This window comes from Epinephelus fuscoguttatus, linkage group LG7, assembly GCF_011397635.1.
Source record: "Epinephelus fuscoguttatus linkage group LG7, E.fuscoguttatus.final_Chr_v1".
NCBI lineage: Eukaryota > Metazoa > Chordata > Actinopteri > Perciformes > Serranidae > Epinephelus > Epinephelus fuscoguttatus.
Window position 1 is genome coordinate 40,455,716 of NC_064758.1, and position 16,254 is coordinate 40,471,969.

The 16,254-nt window shown below is 39.4% G+C and overlaps 1 protein-coding gene across 1 annotated transcript in view; it reads left to right on the forward strand.

Annotated features, from left to right (window-relative positions):
- Positions 1 to 2,796: 2,796 nt before the first annotated feature.
- The window catches only part of jph2 (junctophilin 2), a 34,045-nt gene continuing 20,587 nt past the window's right edge, over positions 2,797 to 16,254 (forward strand). Inside the window, exons 1-2 of the mRNA XM_049581369.1 lie at positions 2,797 to 3,626; positions 8,222 to 9,038. Coding sequence (XP_049437326.1) covers positions 3,248 to 3,626; positions 8,222 to 9,038 — 1,196 coding nt within the window. The 5' untranslated portion in view covers positions 2,797 to 3,247. The remainder of the gene's footprint in view (positions 3,627 to 8,221; positions 9,039 to 16,254) is intronic.

Here is a 16,254-nt window from a genome sequence, read left to right on the forward strand (position 1 = left end):
AACCAGTGGTTCCCAATCTTTGTGACCCCTCACAAAAAAGCATTGTCTAGTTGGGCCCCAACATTTCCACCAAAGAGAGATTTGCCTGCCAAACTTTCACGTTTCTAGTTAAATAATTGTTATTCTCAATGGTGGAATACCCATCTTTTGGACTATATTGCACATATAGCCTATTTGTTGGAGTTGCATGACAATATTATTATTATTTAAAAAAAAAAAAAAAAAAAAAAGTGGATATATCAGTATTGGTTATAAGTCAAATGAGTTGTTACATAGGCCTATATCTGCAAAAAATCAAATATCATGCATCTCTACTATTTATACCTCATTAAACTTTTGTACAACCCATGGACAATATTTCAAACTATTCTGCAAAAAACTACAACTTACAAAATTGTGAAGTTCTTTAACTATACGTAGCTACATATTTTTTATGATAGCTATTTTTTCTTCTTTTTTTGGTGTTGTTTTGTATTCTACAGCCTATTCACGTTTGTCTTTTTTTTCCAAAATGTTTGTTGTTATACACTGATAGACTTAAGCATATTCCTTGTATGTGAAGACCTGATTTCCCGGATTTTGAAGAAAACTCTATCCATCCATCTACCTACCGATGTGTATTTCAACCAAGAAAACAGGCGGCTACAAATTGGAATACATTGGTATAAACTGGCAGAACTTCAATGAAGCATTGGTTCACAATAAAAATAAATAATTTTTAAGTAACGATTCTTCTTCCTGGTCACAATGGAAACTGGGCGCCTACAATACCCATAATGCATCTCTACCTATCGCAATTTTAGCCCGAAATTCGTGTGCTATGCTAGCAGCTAGCAGCAGCTAATGAAGCCCAGGGCGACTAGCCTAGCTGCAGCAGAGAGTAGGGACATGCTAACAGACATCAGCTACACTGACTTCTTCATAACTCCACACACTAAGATGTGTCTTGACCTTTAAACTCTTTTCTAGACCCAAAAATACGATATTCGGCGCCAACCGTCGCTTAACGTTAGTGACGTCATAGCTCCACCTTCCACCTGTGGTCCAACATGAAAGTAGGCTGCTACGGAGATTTTGACTTTTACTATTAATACTTTAAGCAACCTATATTGAGCTCATAATACTTGCTGATAGTAACCTAGGTTTATTTACGGGACATTTACTTGCAACGGTAATTGAGATATTTCACATTAGGCAGCAGGCACATCAGATTCCCGTAGGGATGGACTTCCGGTTGATTCCTCTCTGCACACATAAGTGGAAACCAGATGTTAGTTTATTTAAGTAGCCTAAAACATCTGAGTTTTATCCACTGCTGCTAAGTAGTAACATTATTCCCAAAAGTTTGCATTTTTCAAGTAAACACTGTTACTTTGAACACCTTAAGCATGGTTAGCCAAAATTTAGCCTTGCTGTTAGCCTAGACAACTTATAGCTACTCAAGTGATGTTAGCTTAACATTAGCTTATTTTGAATACACTACTTTTGTAACTGAGCGATTTCACATTAATGTGGTATTTTTTACTTTGTAAAAGACCTGACTTCTTCTTCCACTGCTGGTTGTTAGTTTTGCAAAAAGTTTTTTTCAAATTTATTTATTTATTAATTTTTTGACAGCAACTTTTTTTATTGAACATAAGAAGAACATGCAAAAGCATAAACATACAACATCTTGTAGAGGATGTGCGTAAAATTAGTAACAAAATAAAATAGGCTAGAGGGAAATTTAAGTACATAAATATAGGAATGATGAAAATTAGTAAATTAAGAAGAAAAAACAGGCATACCAAATCAGTCAAAAGGGAGCAAACAATATCGAGATCCAACACATGTTTTGTAAAAGTTTTAACATAGTTTATGTTTTTAGAGTAGGCTTAGAAATACTTTTACTTTTGATAGGTTTGATTTAGGCATATTTAGCTGGTAGTGCTTTTATTGAAGTATCAATTTGAGTAGGCCTACAGGACTTTTACTTGCAATCAAATATTTACATTAATTTATTGATATTTTTACTTGGGTAAAAGACCTGACAACATCTTCTACCTTAGCTGCTCATTAGTATTACAAAAAGTTCAACACAGTTTTCAAAGGGAATTTAAATATCTATAATGCAGTTACCATCATTTCCCAGCAGAGGGAGTGAAGATAATAAAGTACAGGACAATGCTGCTGTCCTACAATTAACAAAATAGTTCCCCCTGTGCAGTGTTACATTTAAAAAGTAGATGATATAGTAGCAGTAAACTCATAATCTGCAAGTAGGCTTCTTTAGATATCTAGGCCTAATCTACTACCCTAATATCCTGATATATAATAGATAAATCAGCTTTCATGGTAAAATGAGTAGGCTATAAAGCAAACTATAGGCCGCTGTAATGATAACGTCATAGAGCTACACTGTAAGAAACAGGGTTTACATATAGGTCTACTATTAAAGTTTGTATTACCCCTACCGACACACACTAATGTCCAATTGGAGTACTGTAGAAATGTTATACTATATTATACGATCCATGAGAGCATGCAGACCATATGGAAACATTATTGGGAAATTACAGAAATACATATCTAATTTTAGATTCATCTTTCCTTATGTTTAATCGCCTATTAGAGAATAATGACAAACTGCAGGGGAAAACTTATAGAGTCCTGAATGGCATGTACTTCAGCCCCGAGGTGGCAAGACTCTGGCATGGCTCCTTGCAGGCAGCAGAGTAAGGATTGGGTTGTATTTTTGGAAGGGTGTGTGTGTGTGGATTGGTCGCCTTGTTAGGTCTGCTAAAATATTTCCAACAGCAGCGACTGTCAGGAGATAGCTGGGTGGCAGGGACAGGGGGAGAGGGGCTTTTCTCTGTGGCCACCTGGAAAAAGCCATGTAAGATCAGTGGCTTGTCAAGAAAGAAATACAGAAATAATTCGACTTAATGACATTTTCATCCAAATTTGTAACACCCAAATTTATTCTGGAGGAAGCTCAATCCAAGAAGAAGACGACACCGGAGTAAAAAGGACAAACTTAAGTTTTTTTGGAAAGTGTTGTGCGCACCGGAGCTTCATGGACACGCGTAGAAATCCCCAAACCAACTCCAAAAGAAGAACCCCCCACAAGTTGAGCACCAAGGATATCTCCAATCAGTTTTGATGTCAGGTGAAGGTGAGGTCAGACTGACGGAGCTTTTATCTTTAGCCAGGTAACAGACTTAAACTTTACTTTACAGATCGGTGCGTAATTGCGCAGTGGTGAGGCATGAGTGGAGGTCGCTTTGAGTTTGACGACGGCGGAGCTTATTGCGGAGGCTGGGAGGGAGGCAAAGCCCACGGCCATGGCATTTGCACCGGACCCAAAGGCCAGGGGGAGTTCTCCGGCTCCTGGAACTACGGCTTCGAGGTGGTGGGAGTCTACACCTGGCCCAGCGGAAACACCTACGAGGGGTACTGGTCGCAGGGGAAGCGTCACGGCCTGGGAGTAGAAACCAAAGGACACTGGATTTACAGAGGGGAATGGACTCATGGCTTCAAAGGGAGATATGGCATCCGGATCAGTGTTGGCAGTGGAGCAAAGTACGAAGGAACATGGAATAATGGGCTTCAGGATGGATATGGAACAGAAACATATGCGGATGGAGGTGAGATTTACAAAGTCAGACTTTTGATACTTGAAAAAGCAGTACTCGCATATCATATTTAAGTAAAAGTGGCAAATACTCGATTACTAATAACGTAACAGAGTAATTCCCCCTTGAGAGCAGATGTATAGTGACATAGCATTGAAGTTAAGTACAAGTATAGTGCTTGAGTAAATACACTTTGTACTTAGTTACACTGGAGCTCTGCACTATATGTGATTACACCAGTGGTAGAAGTACTCAGGTCCCCAGGTAAAAATAGTAACAGGCTTACATAAAATGTAAAAATATTCTGTTACAACTTCTGGAAGTTTAATATAAATAAAATTACAAAAGTATACTTAAAGTACAGTAGTACTGTAGTACTGTACTTTACTGTAGTACTAGAGTAGTACTAGTTTTAATCTAAAAAAAAAAACAAAAAACCCAACATATTTTATTTGATGATCATGATTGAATTTGTGAATTGACCCCAGATGATTGATACCATTTCATCTATTTCATAATTATATTTTGTATCATTAATCTGAATCTGAAAAGCTATCAAATTAATGTAACAGAGGAAGAAGTTCAATATTTACTTGTGAAATGTAGTGAAGCAGAAGTATAAAGTAAAGGACAAATACCTCCAAACTGGAGTGCTTGAGTAAATGTACTTAGTTACTCTTCACCACTGAAATGTGGAGATGTGAATGTGCATCTGCAGTAGTAAAGGAAGCATTCAGATGCTTTACGTCAGTAAAGGTTACACTGCTGTTCTGTGAAATACTCCATGACAAGTCAAAGTCCCACATTCAAAATGTCACTTGAGTAAAATTGCTATTGGAAAAATGTAAAATATTTAAAATAAAAGTACTCATAATTCAGAAACAGGACACTGCTGAGTGTTGAGAGACATACTGTTATATAGCCTAATGTGCAAGTAGCATTTTATTGCTGATCTAGTTAAAGCTAATTTTAACTTTTTTTATATACTGTTGGGTAGTTTAATCAATAGCAATACATCTCTTTTAAAACTAGCTTTTTAAATTATGGTTTTATGGTAAGTCTTAATCCATAAAGTCAGTCCAGCTGTCAGCCGCAGCTGAGTAAAAGCATTAAACAGCATAAAATGGATATACAGAAGTAAAGAAGGACATCGAAATTGTTCTTGAGTTGGGTAATAAGTTACTCTCCACCACTGGATCACACAACAGTGACCATTCAGAGGTTGATAACTAAATCATGCAGTAGTACAACCAAAACCAATCAAGCCAAGCGTGGCCATATGATCCGCTGCACTGAGTTCATAACAGGCGACGTGGAGACAAATCAGCTCATGATGTCTGCCTGTAACCGGAAGAAAATATCACCCTGCTGCTGTCAGTCAAAAGTGTTTAAAGCTCGTTGGAAATCAAACGCCACAGGAATCTTTCCATTTTGCTAAACTATACCGGTGTCAACAGTGGTGGAAAAAAAAATAAAAAAGGAATACTGACATGTATATAAATTATTTTAAAAAGACTCTGCATTCAAAACCTTAACTAAGTAAAAGCACTGAAATTAGAAATACTGATTATGCAGAAAAATGTTCCCTCTCTTTAAACTGTGTGCCTAAATAGTCAGTGTTGTGTAGTCAAATAAAAAATGCATCCAGTCAGGTTTAGTTGTGTTTGTAAATGTTGAATCTGCAAAGTAACAAGTAACAATAGCACTCATGTAACTAGAAAGTAACTATGTCAGATAAACGCAGTGGAGTAAAAAGTTCAGTATTTCCGTCTGAAATGTAGTGGAGTATAAATTTAAAGTATCATAAAATGGAAGTACTTAAGTAAAGTATAATAACCGTTAAATTGTTCTTTAAATAAAGTACTTGCGTAAATGAATGTACTTTACTTTCCACCACTGATGAATCATACAGAATTTGTCGTTAACAGGTCAGATCAGGTTGGATAAAATGAAAGTTTGTATCTCAAGTAAAAAAAACAATCCTTCAGATTTTAAGTAACGTGTTAATCCTTAGATACTCTCTGGAAGCTTCTGCTGTGTACTTATCCCCCAGATCATCCATTTGACTGTGTGGAGGAAACTAAATAAGTTAGACAAATAAAATTGACTGTAGTGATCTCTGCTGGTACAATAGCAGTGGGAACCCCTCCTCAGCAGCTGACTCATCAGCTTTAAAGTCCAGTCTGGTGGAAGTTGCTGTGGGGGATGTGATAGCACCAGATGTCAGGATGTAATAATAGCCCACAAGCCCCATGCCCTCCTGGCCTCACGGGCTGAGGCCTAGCTGTCACTCTAATCCACACTCATGTCAATTATAGCATGAGACTGGAGCTCAAGATGACTTGTCAGTGAGAACATTAATGAACTTTCACACTAAAGATATCCATGACATTTTGGTAGAGATAAATGGACGGGTAGTTTTATATGGAGTGGACTATTTTCACTCCGAGCCATGTTTCAAAGTCTACAGCCGCGCTAGCCGCTCTGTAAGGCAGTTAGGCTAACATCATGCTAATGTGCTCACAATGGCAATGTTCAGTAGGAATAATGTTTACCACCTTGACCATCTTAGTTTAGCATGTTAGCATGATAGCATTTGCTACATGTAACTGCCACTAAACACAAAGGGCAGCTGAGGCTAAGTACTGGCTAACATCTCTAATGGTTTTCTAAGACACTTGTGATTATCAAAGTGATCAAAAACACTAGCCTATATATAAAAATAAACACTAAATACTATTAACAACAGGAATGCACGATAATATCAGCAGTTATCAGACGATATTGGCTTTAAAATTAAATATCGGAATCGGCCAACATGCTGATAATATTGACACGTCATCGGAATCGGCCAATATCAGCTTTAAAAAAAAAAAGTCAGAATCAGTCAACTGAGTCAACATTTATTTTGCACAATGAATGAATATTAAATACATTGAAAAGTATTGTATTTCATGTCTCCATCTGCTGGTTGGCCATCATGATGAGAGTATGCATGTATAGAGGGAATTGCCTTGTTGTTTACAAATACTTCCGGGTAGAAAACCAGCAGAGTTTAGCCATATATATATATATATATATATATGTGTGTGTGTGTGTGTATCACATTTTTCACGTCACTATATCACCGTTTAGACTAATCTGATGTTTGTTAAGTCTATAAACACAATGACTGAACAAACATTACTATTTCTGTGTGCACGTTTTGTAATTAATAACATGGTTATCGTAGATTAGCTGGGCTAACCGTTAGCTGTTAGTGGTGTCTGCAAAGCAGTTTTGTGTTGTTCAGTTTTGGGAAATCACGAGGTCTAGAAAGCATCAGTGGCTGCAGCTGACAGGGACAGCTAACAGCAGCAGCAAAGCTAACATCAGGACATCATCTGTTAAAAGCCTCCCATTGTCGGGTACAACATGAAACTACTCCAGTTAGCTCAATCATGTTGTAACTAAGACATGCGCTGGAAAAAATATTTTTTTCACGGACCGTTTGTTCAGTCATTGTGTTTATAGACTTTACAAACATCAAATTAGTCCAAACAGTGATATAGTGACGTGAAAAATGTGATATCATGCAACCCTAATTAACAATATGTAAGTTACAAAGCTAACTGTGAAAAGTGTCAACTGTTTACTTCCTGTTAATTGTACAGTAATGTTATTACCTTTACCTCCGACCTTTGTGATCACAATGCTTTTTCATCCTTCAGTTGGTTACTTCACTTTTCACAGTTTGCTTTGTACATATTGTTGAAAGTATTTACTGTACGTTTTTGTATAAAGTGTATTAACATTTTTATATTCACCCCAGTGTCAAAGATAACCCTTAGCTGTGTGTGCTAGTCACTCAGTGTTGCACCTACATTAGCCTGATTGTCGGAGCTTTGCCAACATAAGGTTACCATGATTCTCTTTTAAACTTGGTGCTTGAAGAGCTGATAGAAATTTTAATGTGACTGATGTACACCATCTTGCGAAAGTGAGCAGTAAAGATCAGTAGAGTGGACCGCCATCATAAAGTTTATGGTGCTTTTCTTCATTTCAGTAGCTAGCTAGGCTAGCTAACCGGCTAACCCTGATATTAAAATGAAAATGATGATATGGCAAGTACTATTAACAAAATGTAAAAAGCTAACTGTGAAAAGTAAAGTTACTGTAGAGCTGACAGGAAGTTAACAGGAGTTAAGTTCATAATAGGGATACATCACACTACATTGTGCAAGTAGAGAAAACAGTAGGATTTGCTATGAAGGAACTGTGTGTGTCTGTACAGAATTTTGTGCCAATCCATCCAGTAGATGTTGAGATATTTCACAAGAAAAAAGTGAAAACTTTGACCGGCTAGTTGCGCACAAGGACAAACCAGGGGATTGCCAAATAATCAGGATTCTTCCTCTGGGTTCAGGGACTGTTTGTACCAAATATCATGGCAACAATAAAATAGCTGTTGACATATTTAAGTCTGCACCAACGTGGAGGTCAAACCAAGCAACAGACTGACACTGCCATCTTTAGAGTCATGCTGTTAGCATGTAAAATGTAGCGTCTTGTGTTTTGTATGTGGTGCAGCTAGAAAAGAATAACTCCCTGCTTTCTGATGTTTCCAGGTACTTTCCAGGGTCAGTTCACAGGTGGGATGCGGCACGGCTATGGGGTCCGTCAGAGCGTCCCTTATGGCATGGCAGCCGTTGTCCGCTCCCCTCTCCGTACCTCCCTGACCTCCCTTCGCAGCGAACACAGCAACGGCACCGTCTTGCAGCAAGACATCCCCGTCATCACCACCACCAACGCCTCAGGTGAGGAGACACCCGTCGCCACCCCTACCCAGCTGGGACCTTCCCGTGGAGGCTTTGCCCTCACTCTCCAGGTGGACCCAGAGGCTGTGAAACCCAAGAAAAAGGGCCTGTTCCGCAGGAGCTCCCTGCTGGGTAAGCTGAAGAAGTCCGACTCAAGTACCTCGCTGTCCAGCCAGAAGAGCAAGATCAGCTTCCTGAGGACGGAATCGGCTCTCAGTTCCAACGCCAGCGACACCAACTCCACCATCAGCATCGGGGACGAGAGCCTGACCGGAGCCGAGGATTTCCCCCCAGTGGAGGCCGACATTGACGCCACCACCACAGAGGTCTACATGGGCGAGTGGAAGAACGACAAGCGCTCAGGATATGGAATAAGCGAAAGGTCCAGCGGGCTGAAGTACGAGGGTGAGTGGCTAAACAACCAGAGACACGGCTATGGCTGCACCACTTTCGCCGAGGGAGGGAAGGAGGAGGGCAAGTACATGAACAACATGCTAGTGAAGGCCATGAAGAAGAGGGTGATCCAGCTGAAGGGAACCAAGATCAAGCAGAAGGTGGAGCGGGCGGTGGAGGGCGCTCAAAGGGCTGCAGCCATCGGCAAGCAGAAGGCAGAGATCGCTGCTTCCAGGTGAGAATGGATGATGGAAAGATGATTCTCCTTAACTCTTTTTTTAACTTGTTTATCAGGAAAATATTTATAAAGACAAACAGTCTCTTCTGAGTTTTCTTAAGTCCTATTTTGTGCCACTCGTGTATTAGTCACAGTGATACACACCCCCTGAAGGGAACTTCTTTTGTGTTCCCTCGCCATAATTTTTGCATTCCCCTGATTCATCTGAACAGTTAATGTGTTGGTCCAGTCCTGTTAAAAAACACTGCGGGAATACTAAGCAGATACTACAGAAAAGAGTGATGATGTGACACTTTACATGACGCATTTACTGCTCAGTACTCCTTTCAAAAGGCCGATTGTGTACAGCCAGTGGCAGTGAGCACAGCTGCAGCTGCTCTGTCTGGCTGTGGTTATTACTCAGACTACTTGTGGTTGAGTAACAGCGACAGCATCATCCCATGGCTGTAGTCATCATCACAGCCACAGTCCATCTCAGTCAGCCTTGTACATATAGTATATACTATACACTATAGTATGGTATACTATGGATCAGAGGGAACACAAAATGAATTGCAAAGGAATGCAGAAGTATCTCATAAAAACCCTCTCTGACCTTTCAGGGGATCTGCACAGCACTAATCACCTGGGTTTTTTGTAAAAAAAAAAAAAAAAAAACTGATTACCTGGTGATCTTTGAAAAACCCCAAAGCTCATTTAACAACAGCTACAGCTGTTCTGAGACATTTCTATAATACTCAAAGACTACAACCATCTGGTTGAAATAAATGCACTGTCTACTGCACGCCAAAAAAGATTTTAAACCTTTTTCTGAAGTTGTGCTCTTTTTTCCTAATCCAAACAAAGATGGTGGCCCGAAATGACACCGTATGTTCATGCTCGATTTGTACAACATGAAACAAGATTTAAAAGTTTTAATATCCATCAGAAATTGTCTGTATTCAACCCCGACGCCACAATAAGAGTTGGCATTGTATGTTTCAGCAAACCACAGATATGTTACATTTGTACTTTATTATATAGCAGATAGGTCGAAACTATGTGTCTTTACTTTTCAACGACGCTGTGGTTAACGTGTTTTTACATTATGGTTAGGACAAGGTCATGTTTTGGCTTGACCTCATATGAGGACATAACATTTTGAGTTTACAGGACCATATACTTCATTCTGCTTAACGTAGACCTGTTGTCCTCGAACTTTTTTGTCCCATCTCGTGGTAGTAAGACCACAACACACTAATCCATGTAAAAACAAGATGGCAGCCATCTCTGCCAATTCAGTCTGCAGCCGATCCTGACACAAAATTGGACAAGGTCCAAAACCTGATCACATTTTATGGCGGGATCTTGTTAATTTACGATTAATGACATTTGTAGTTTGATATGGCAACAAATTTGTCCAATTTTAGTAACAAGATAAGACGCTGTTAAGGAAGTACTCGTTTGAAGACATTAACTGTGTTCGAAATCGCTCCCTATCACGGATATAGTGCACTATATAGTGTGTTCGCCATTTTGTAGTGTTGTTCGAATTCTCCGCGGTTAATTTCATTCACTATATAGTGGACTATAAAAGACCCACAATGCACAGCAAATGTGAGTGAACAAACGATGTACCCTACATTTTACTCCTCTATACCACAATGTAATGCGGTTGTCTTTTGCCAGAGGAGAAGAAGAAAAACAACTGCAAAAAAGAAAAGAAACGAATAGGATGCTAGCCGGTAACGTTAGCTCACGAGCTAACAATAGCCACTTAGCTCGCACAAGCCAGGTAGCTTGTAGCTCGTGCACTATCGTGGGCTATTACAGCTCACAATGTAGACACACAACCATAGCTGACAAAACCAAATGTCCACACCATTGACATTTCAACAATTTATTGACAAAAAGTACAACCACCATACAGTTCGATCATCCTCAAAGCGCCCGGTTTGTTTACATGATACTCGGCACGTCCACTTGCGTCACAGGAGTATACGGCGCAGCTACTGACGCAACAACGTTAGTTTCAGTTAGTGTCCGAAATCTCGTTCAGTCGTTTCCCATGTAGTGCACTATATTAAACATGAAATAGGGAATAGTGAGTGAGTGAGTGTGTGAGTGGACGGTTTCGAACACAGCTATTGGGACTTTATTATCATCTCATTTGAGGATATTGGGACCTTATTATTGTTGACAAAGTTAAGGTTTTTTTATACTTATCAGGTCCTACTGATCCCAAATCAGAGGAAGGGGATCAGGAGAAATTAAAAATGCATACCAAACAGAAGTTCAGGTCTCAGGAGGTTAAAGTATCTGCTGTTAGTGGCACAATCCTTGCTGGAAACACAGCGATGTTTAGGTAAAAAACAACCGCTTTTCATGGCACTGTCCCTGGTGGAAACACCTCGACAGGTCACTAAGACAACACCAGAGTTTGGTGGATAAAAAGCCGCTGAAAACATGGCAGTGATTCTATAAATCTTTTTCCTCTGGTGCCTGGACTGCTGTATTGATGTTACTGTTACACTGTACTATTTGGTATTTTCATAAAATAACGTGTTTATATTTTTGTGTCGTACATAAGCAAGGATATATGTCATTTAGTTCTACTAGCATCTGTATAGTCGCAACTTGTGAATATTTTTTCATCCAAATATTAAGACGAGTCTTTAAGGTTGTGGAAATACCCTCGGAACAAAGAAATGACAGACTGTTTTTTCCAGAGCAGCTGATGCTTAGTGTTGAGAGGCACAGACTGGGGCTATCTTTACTCTGAGGGCAGTGTATGAAGGTAAACGAGAGTCACACAGAGACAACAAATAAAAAGACACACTTCATTAATTCAGAGTCACTGACTCCCTCTACTGCCTCTGGGCTGGTCACAATAAATCCCGTAATAGAAAACACCAAATAGTCATTATGTTTATTCAATACTGTATTATAGATAAGAAATAATGAGCACAGTGGCTCAAGTGGCTGTTTATAGTCACACAGGATTTCATATCACGCTCTGAATAACCAAATGTTCAAGCCCATCATGGTTTTCCATTATGCATATAATACAAGTTTGAAGGACTTGAATGTTGCTAACTCATGACTCAGACTTTTTGTTCTCAGTTTAGTGTTTGCAATGATTGCATCATTTGAAAAGACTTTTCTCCCTCTGTGTCTCTGTTGCTAAATCTGTGTGAAGTGGCAGAACACACTTCTACATTTCAACAGCTAGTCGCAGCCGTAACTGTGAAAACAGCTGAACAGAACAAAGAAATGGCAATATTTACTTCATTTTATATTTTTTCTTTGTATACATTAAAAAAGAAGGTGATTATCTTGATGATTATTAGTCACTGTAATCAGAGATTCAAAAGAGCAAATATCCACGATTTATTTTAACCGTTCCGGAGGATTCACTTGCTTCCATTTTGGATAAACCGTGGCATTTCACGTTCATGTTTTAGCTCACCTTCCTGAGCGGCTTGTGACAATACTGACCCCAGAAATTGATTTGAGCAATAGAGGATGAGCATTTATGGTATCACAGGTCAGATTCATTTGTTAATTCTGCTTTTGCTCAATGAAACAGACTTATTTTTTGCAGAAAACCATCATGCAGGCGTGAAAGTGAGGACCCAAACACGTAATCTATTGCCAAAGTGAAAGAATACATCTATATATAGACTTAGACAGAGGCAGGTAGTTACAAGTACATGTACAGGGTCAGGGGTCAGGGGTCAGGTTCCAATGGCTCGAAAGCAAAGGCCCAAAGCAACACGGTAGCTTTTCCAATCTGGAAGAGAATTCAAGGAAATGGGCTGCTTACATGCTGCAGATTAACGAGGAAAATGAGGATCAGGTGAGCAGGTAGATGAGGAAGGTCAGGTGATGAGAATGGTGGGAGAGGGGTCACTGCAGGGCAGATGAGGGAAAGTGGAAACAGGTGAGCAGGCTGATTAGTTAGATAAGTGAGGTGGCCAGACAATGGCAATGGAAAGGCCTGGGGAAGTGGGGATGTGGCTGGAAGGACAGAGAGTCAGAACGTGACATAAACTCTTGCTTTTTCTCGTCTTAAAGAAGCAAACACGTTTATCATTATCATTAAGTTTTTAATCTTGGCTCATGCAAACTCTGAATGACCAATAGCTGTGCTCTCTGCAGCAACAAACAGGAAGCAGCAAACCTGATAGACAGTAAACAGAGAGGGGACTCTGGGGAGGCACAAGAATGTGAACAAGTCGTGTGAAGTCAGGAAGAGTCCGTGTTTAATTCAGCGGGTATCTGATCCACCAAATCATAACTTTGAAACACTTTGCCTTTCATTCCCACGGTGTCCTTCCGCTAAAATAGTCGAGGTGACAAAATCCAAAATGCAGTTTATCTCTATGGATTCTGTTGATGCAGAATAGACAGGGACACCGTTGACATATGATGCCTTTAATCTTTTGTTTCTAAATTAATGCATTTTTGCAGACACGTAAGAAATTGTTGGAATGTTGTGTTTCTTAAAGGAAGTTTGGTGTAATATTTTCCACCGGGAGCAGGCTGGGAAGTCATCTCAAAGGGAATCTAGTTGTAGTCATGCAAATAGTGAATGCAGTCGCAAAATCTTGTTGTCTGTGACTGAAAACTCACATTGTCTTTTCAAAGTCTTCTAGGGTATGCACTGTGAGTGATTGCTAACATGACCTCTGACAAAGAAAGTGAAAGAAAGTGAGTCTTTAAACCTCTTTCTAATCACAGTGACGTCCATGTAATAAACCTGCGGAGAAACATGTATTTCTTATGCAGCATATTGTTCATACGTGCACACGTCTACCCTCAGTTTGTCTGTGACCGTACAAGGCGGTGGTGTTTTTGTCCACAGTCGCCTCCAGCACCTGAAGTGAGCTCGGTGTTTACAGCAGTGAGACTCACACTGATGGACCGCAGAGCCCTGTCCCAGCAGCAGATTGAAATCTAAATATTGTACTTCCAAGGATAAGCAGTATAGAAGAGTTATGGGAGGCTGTTCTTTGAATCAGTGCTTTAAGCTCACCTACAGCACATTTACAGGCACCTGGACAGAGCCGAGAGTGGAAGCTCAGTATTTATGTAGGACTGCTTACAGGAACACCCTGGTGGCCTCAACAAACAAAACACGACCTCGTAGAAGTTATATCTTAAACGTGTAAAACTCCAAACTACTGGAAGACCAGTGGTGGGATGTAACTAGGTACATTTACTTAGATGTGTAGTAGAATTTAAGGTATATTTACTTCACTTTTAATTCTATTTTATGCTATTTTGTGCTTAAACTCCACTGCATTTTCATTTCAAATAGTGATTTTTTTAATCTCCTAAATTTATCTCACAGCTTGTTACTTTTCAGATTATAATTTTACACACAAAATTTTGGCTACTTTTATAAATACAGTGCATATTCTATATTAAACCAGTTGTTCACAACCTTGTCAGACATTTCCCCCTCACATGGTTTCATTACAGTAACTGTTAAATTATCCAATATTTCACATAAACACAAGAAAAATCCAGATTTCTGCATCTGAACCTTGTTTTTTCTTCCTTCCTCTACCACTGTTCATTTGACGACCCCTCAGATTTATCTCATGACCCTTTGGAAGACCTTGACCCCTAGGTTGGGAACAGTTGGGCTTAACTTCCTGAGTGTGTATGAAGCATTTAGAGCTAGCTCCACCTTCGAGCACCTACTATAATAGTGAGTACAGTCTAATCAGTCACATGCAGAAAGAGTACTATTACTTATGTACTTTTGAGTAGGATTTTGAATGCAGGATTTTTAATTTGTAAAAGTTGTAACTGAGTATTTTAACAGTGTTGTATTTTAGGGGTGCACCAATTGGGAAATTCTGGGATGATACTGATCTTTAAAATAACAATTTGGCCGATAGCAGATACCGATACTGATGTTTTTGTTGTTAATTTTGCTTTTGTTGTTATTTATTCCCCTTTTGTGCTAGGGAAAAAAAACAAATCTTTATTAGAAAAAATAACTAAACTTTTTCAAGTATTTCAGCCCTTCATTACACTACCTTTGAATGAGCACAAATGCAGTCATACACATTGATGAAACAACCTTTAATATGGCCTTCTTTCATATAAAAAACATAAAAAAATAACTGGTTTAAAAGCCTTTTTACTATCTATGATAAATCACAATTCACTCTCTTAAATCTATTTTATGTTGCTGTGAAAACATCAACAAATTTCTCCTTCAAACAGCTGGATTTATCCAATTTCTCACGAAAAACTACATTTTACAAGATTACATTTGAACACATCATGAGAACTTAATAATTTATCTTCGCCCAATAATAATCTGTACAGAATAGAGCTTGAACGCATCATGACTTAGCTCAGTACAACCTCCGTCACCAGTTAATTTCAGCCAACAGCTGCAAACAGTTAACGTTGTCTTGTTGTTCATAATGTAGCTTTATCAGGGAAACAATAGGGTGCATCCCCTGATGAGGCGACATTGAGTTTACTGCGTCCTTTCATCCTGAATAGATCTGTGCTTATCCCAAACACATGTTGAGCCTTCCTTTTTATCCTGCAAAAAAATAAAACACAACAGTAAAACATCATCCACTGCCATCGTTGAATGTCAGTTTATTTGCCGACAGGTCGACGAGGCAAACATCAGCTGATATCGATGTGTGGCCGATAAATCAGTACATCTCTATTTCATGTTAAAGCTGTCTTGTGTAATACTGTGCAGACTTTGTGACAGTTTCAGCAAATATAACAAAGAGTTATTTTTTTAATAAAAGTGACCAACTGTAGCTTCAGTCTGATCTGAATACTTTTGCTACCACACTAACTAAACAACAGCCCCTCTTGAGTGTTCCTGCGCGATGAATTGAAATCTGTTTATTATACAAGCAGTGGAGACATGACACATCTGTTCCTGGCAGTGGTTTCCTCGCTCCATGATCCTTTGGCAGTGAAGTCGTCGGTTAAAAATACATGTACAACCTGTGTACTGCATGGGATGCCAGACCTGGCCTCTTCAAGCCCAGTTCGCTGAGGGTTCACAGGCATTCAGACACTCTGTGGACATTGTTCTGTTGCGTGGGCTGGCTGAAGGAGGACCTGTGTGGCAGGACAGGGTGTAAATGACGCACACACACACACACACACACACACACACACACACACACACACACACACAGAGGGGCCCTGTGGTCACAGAGGAGCCCTGACTAAATAT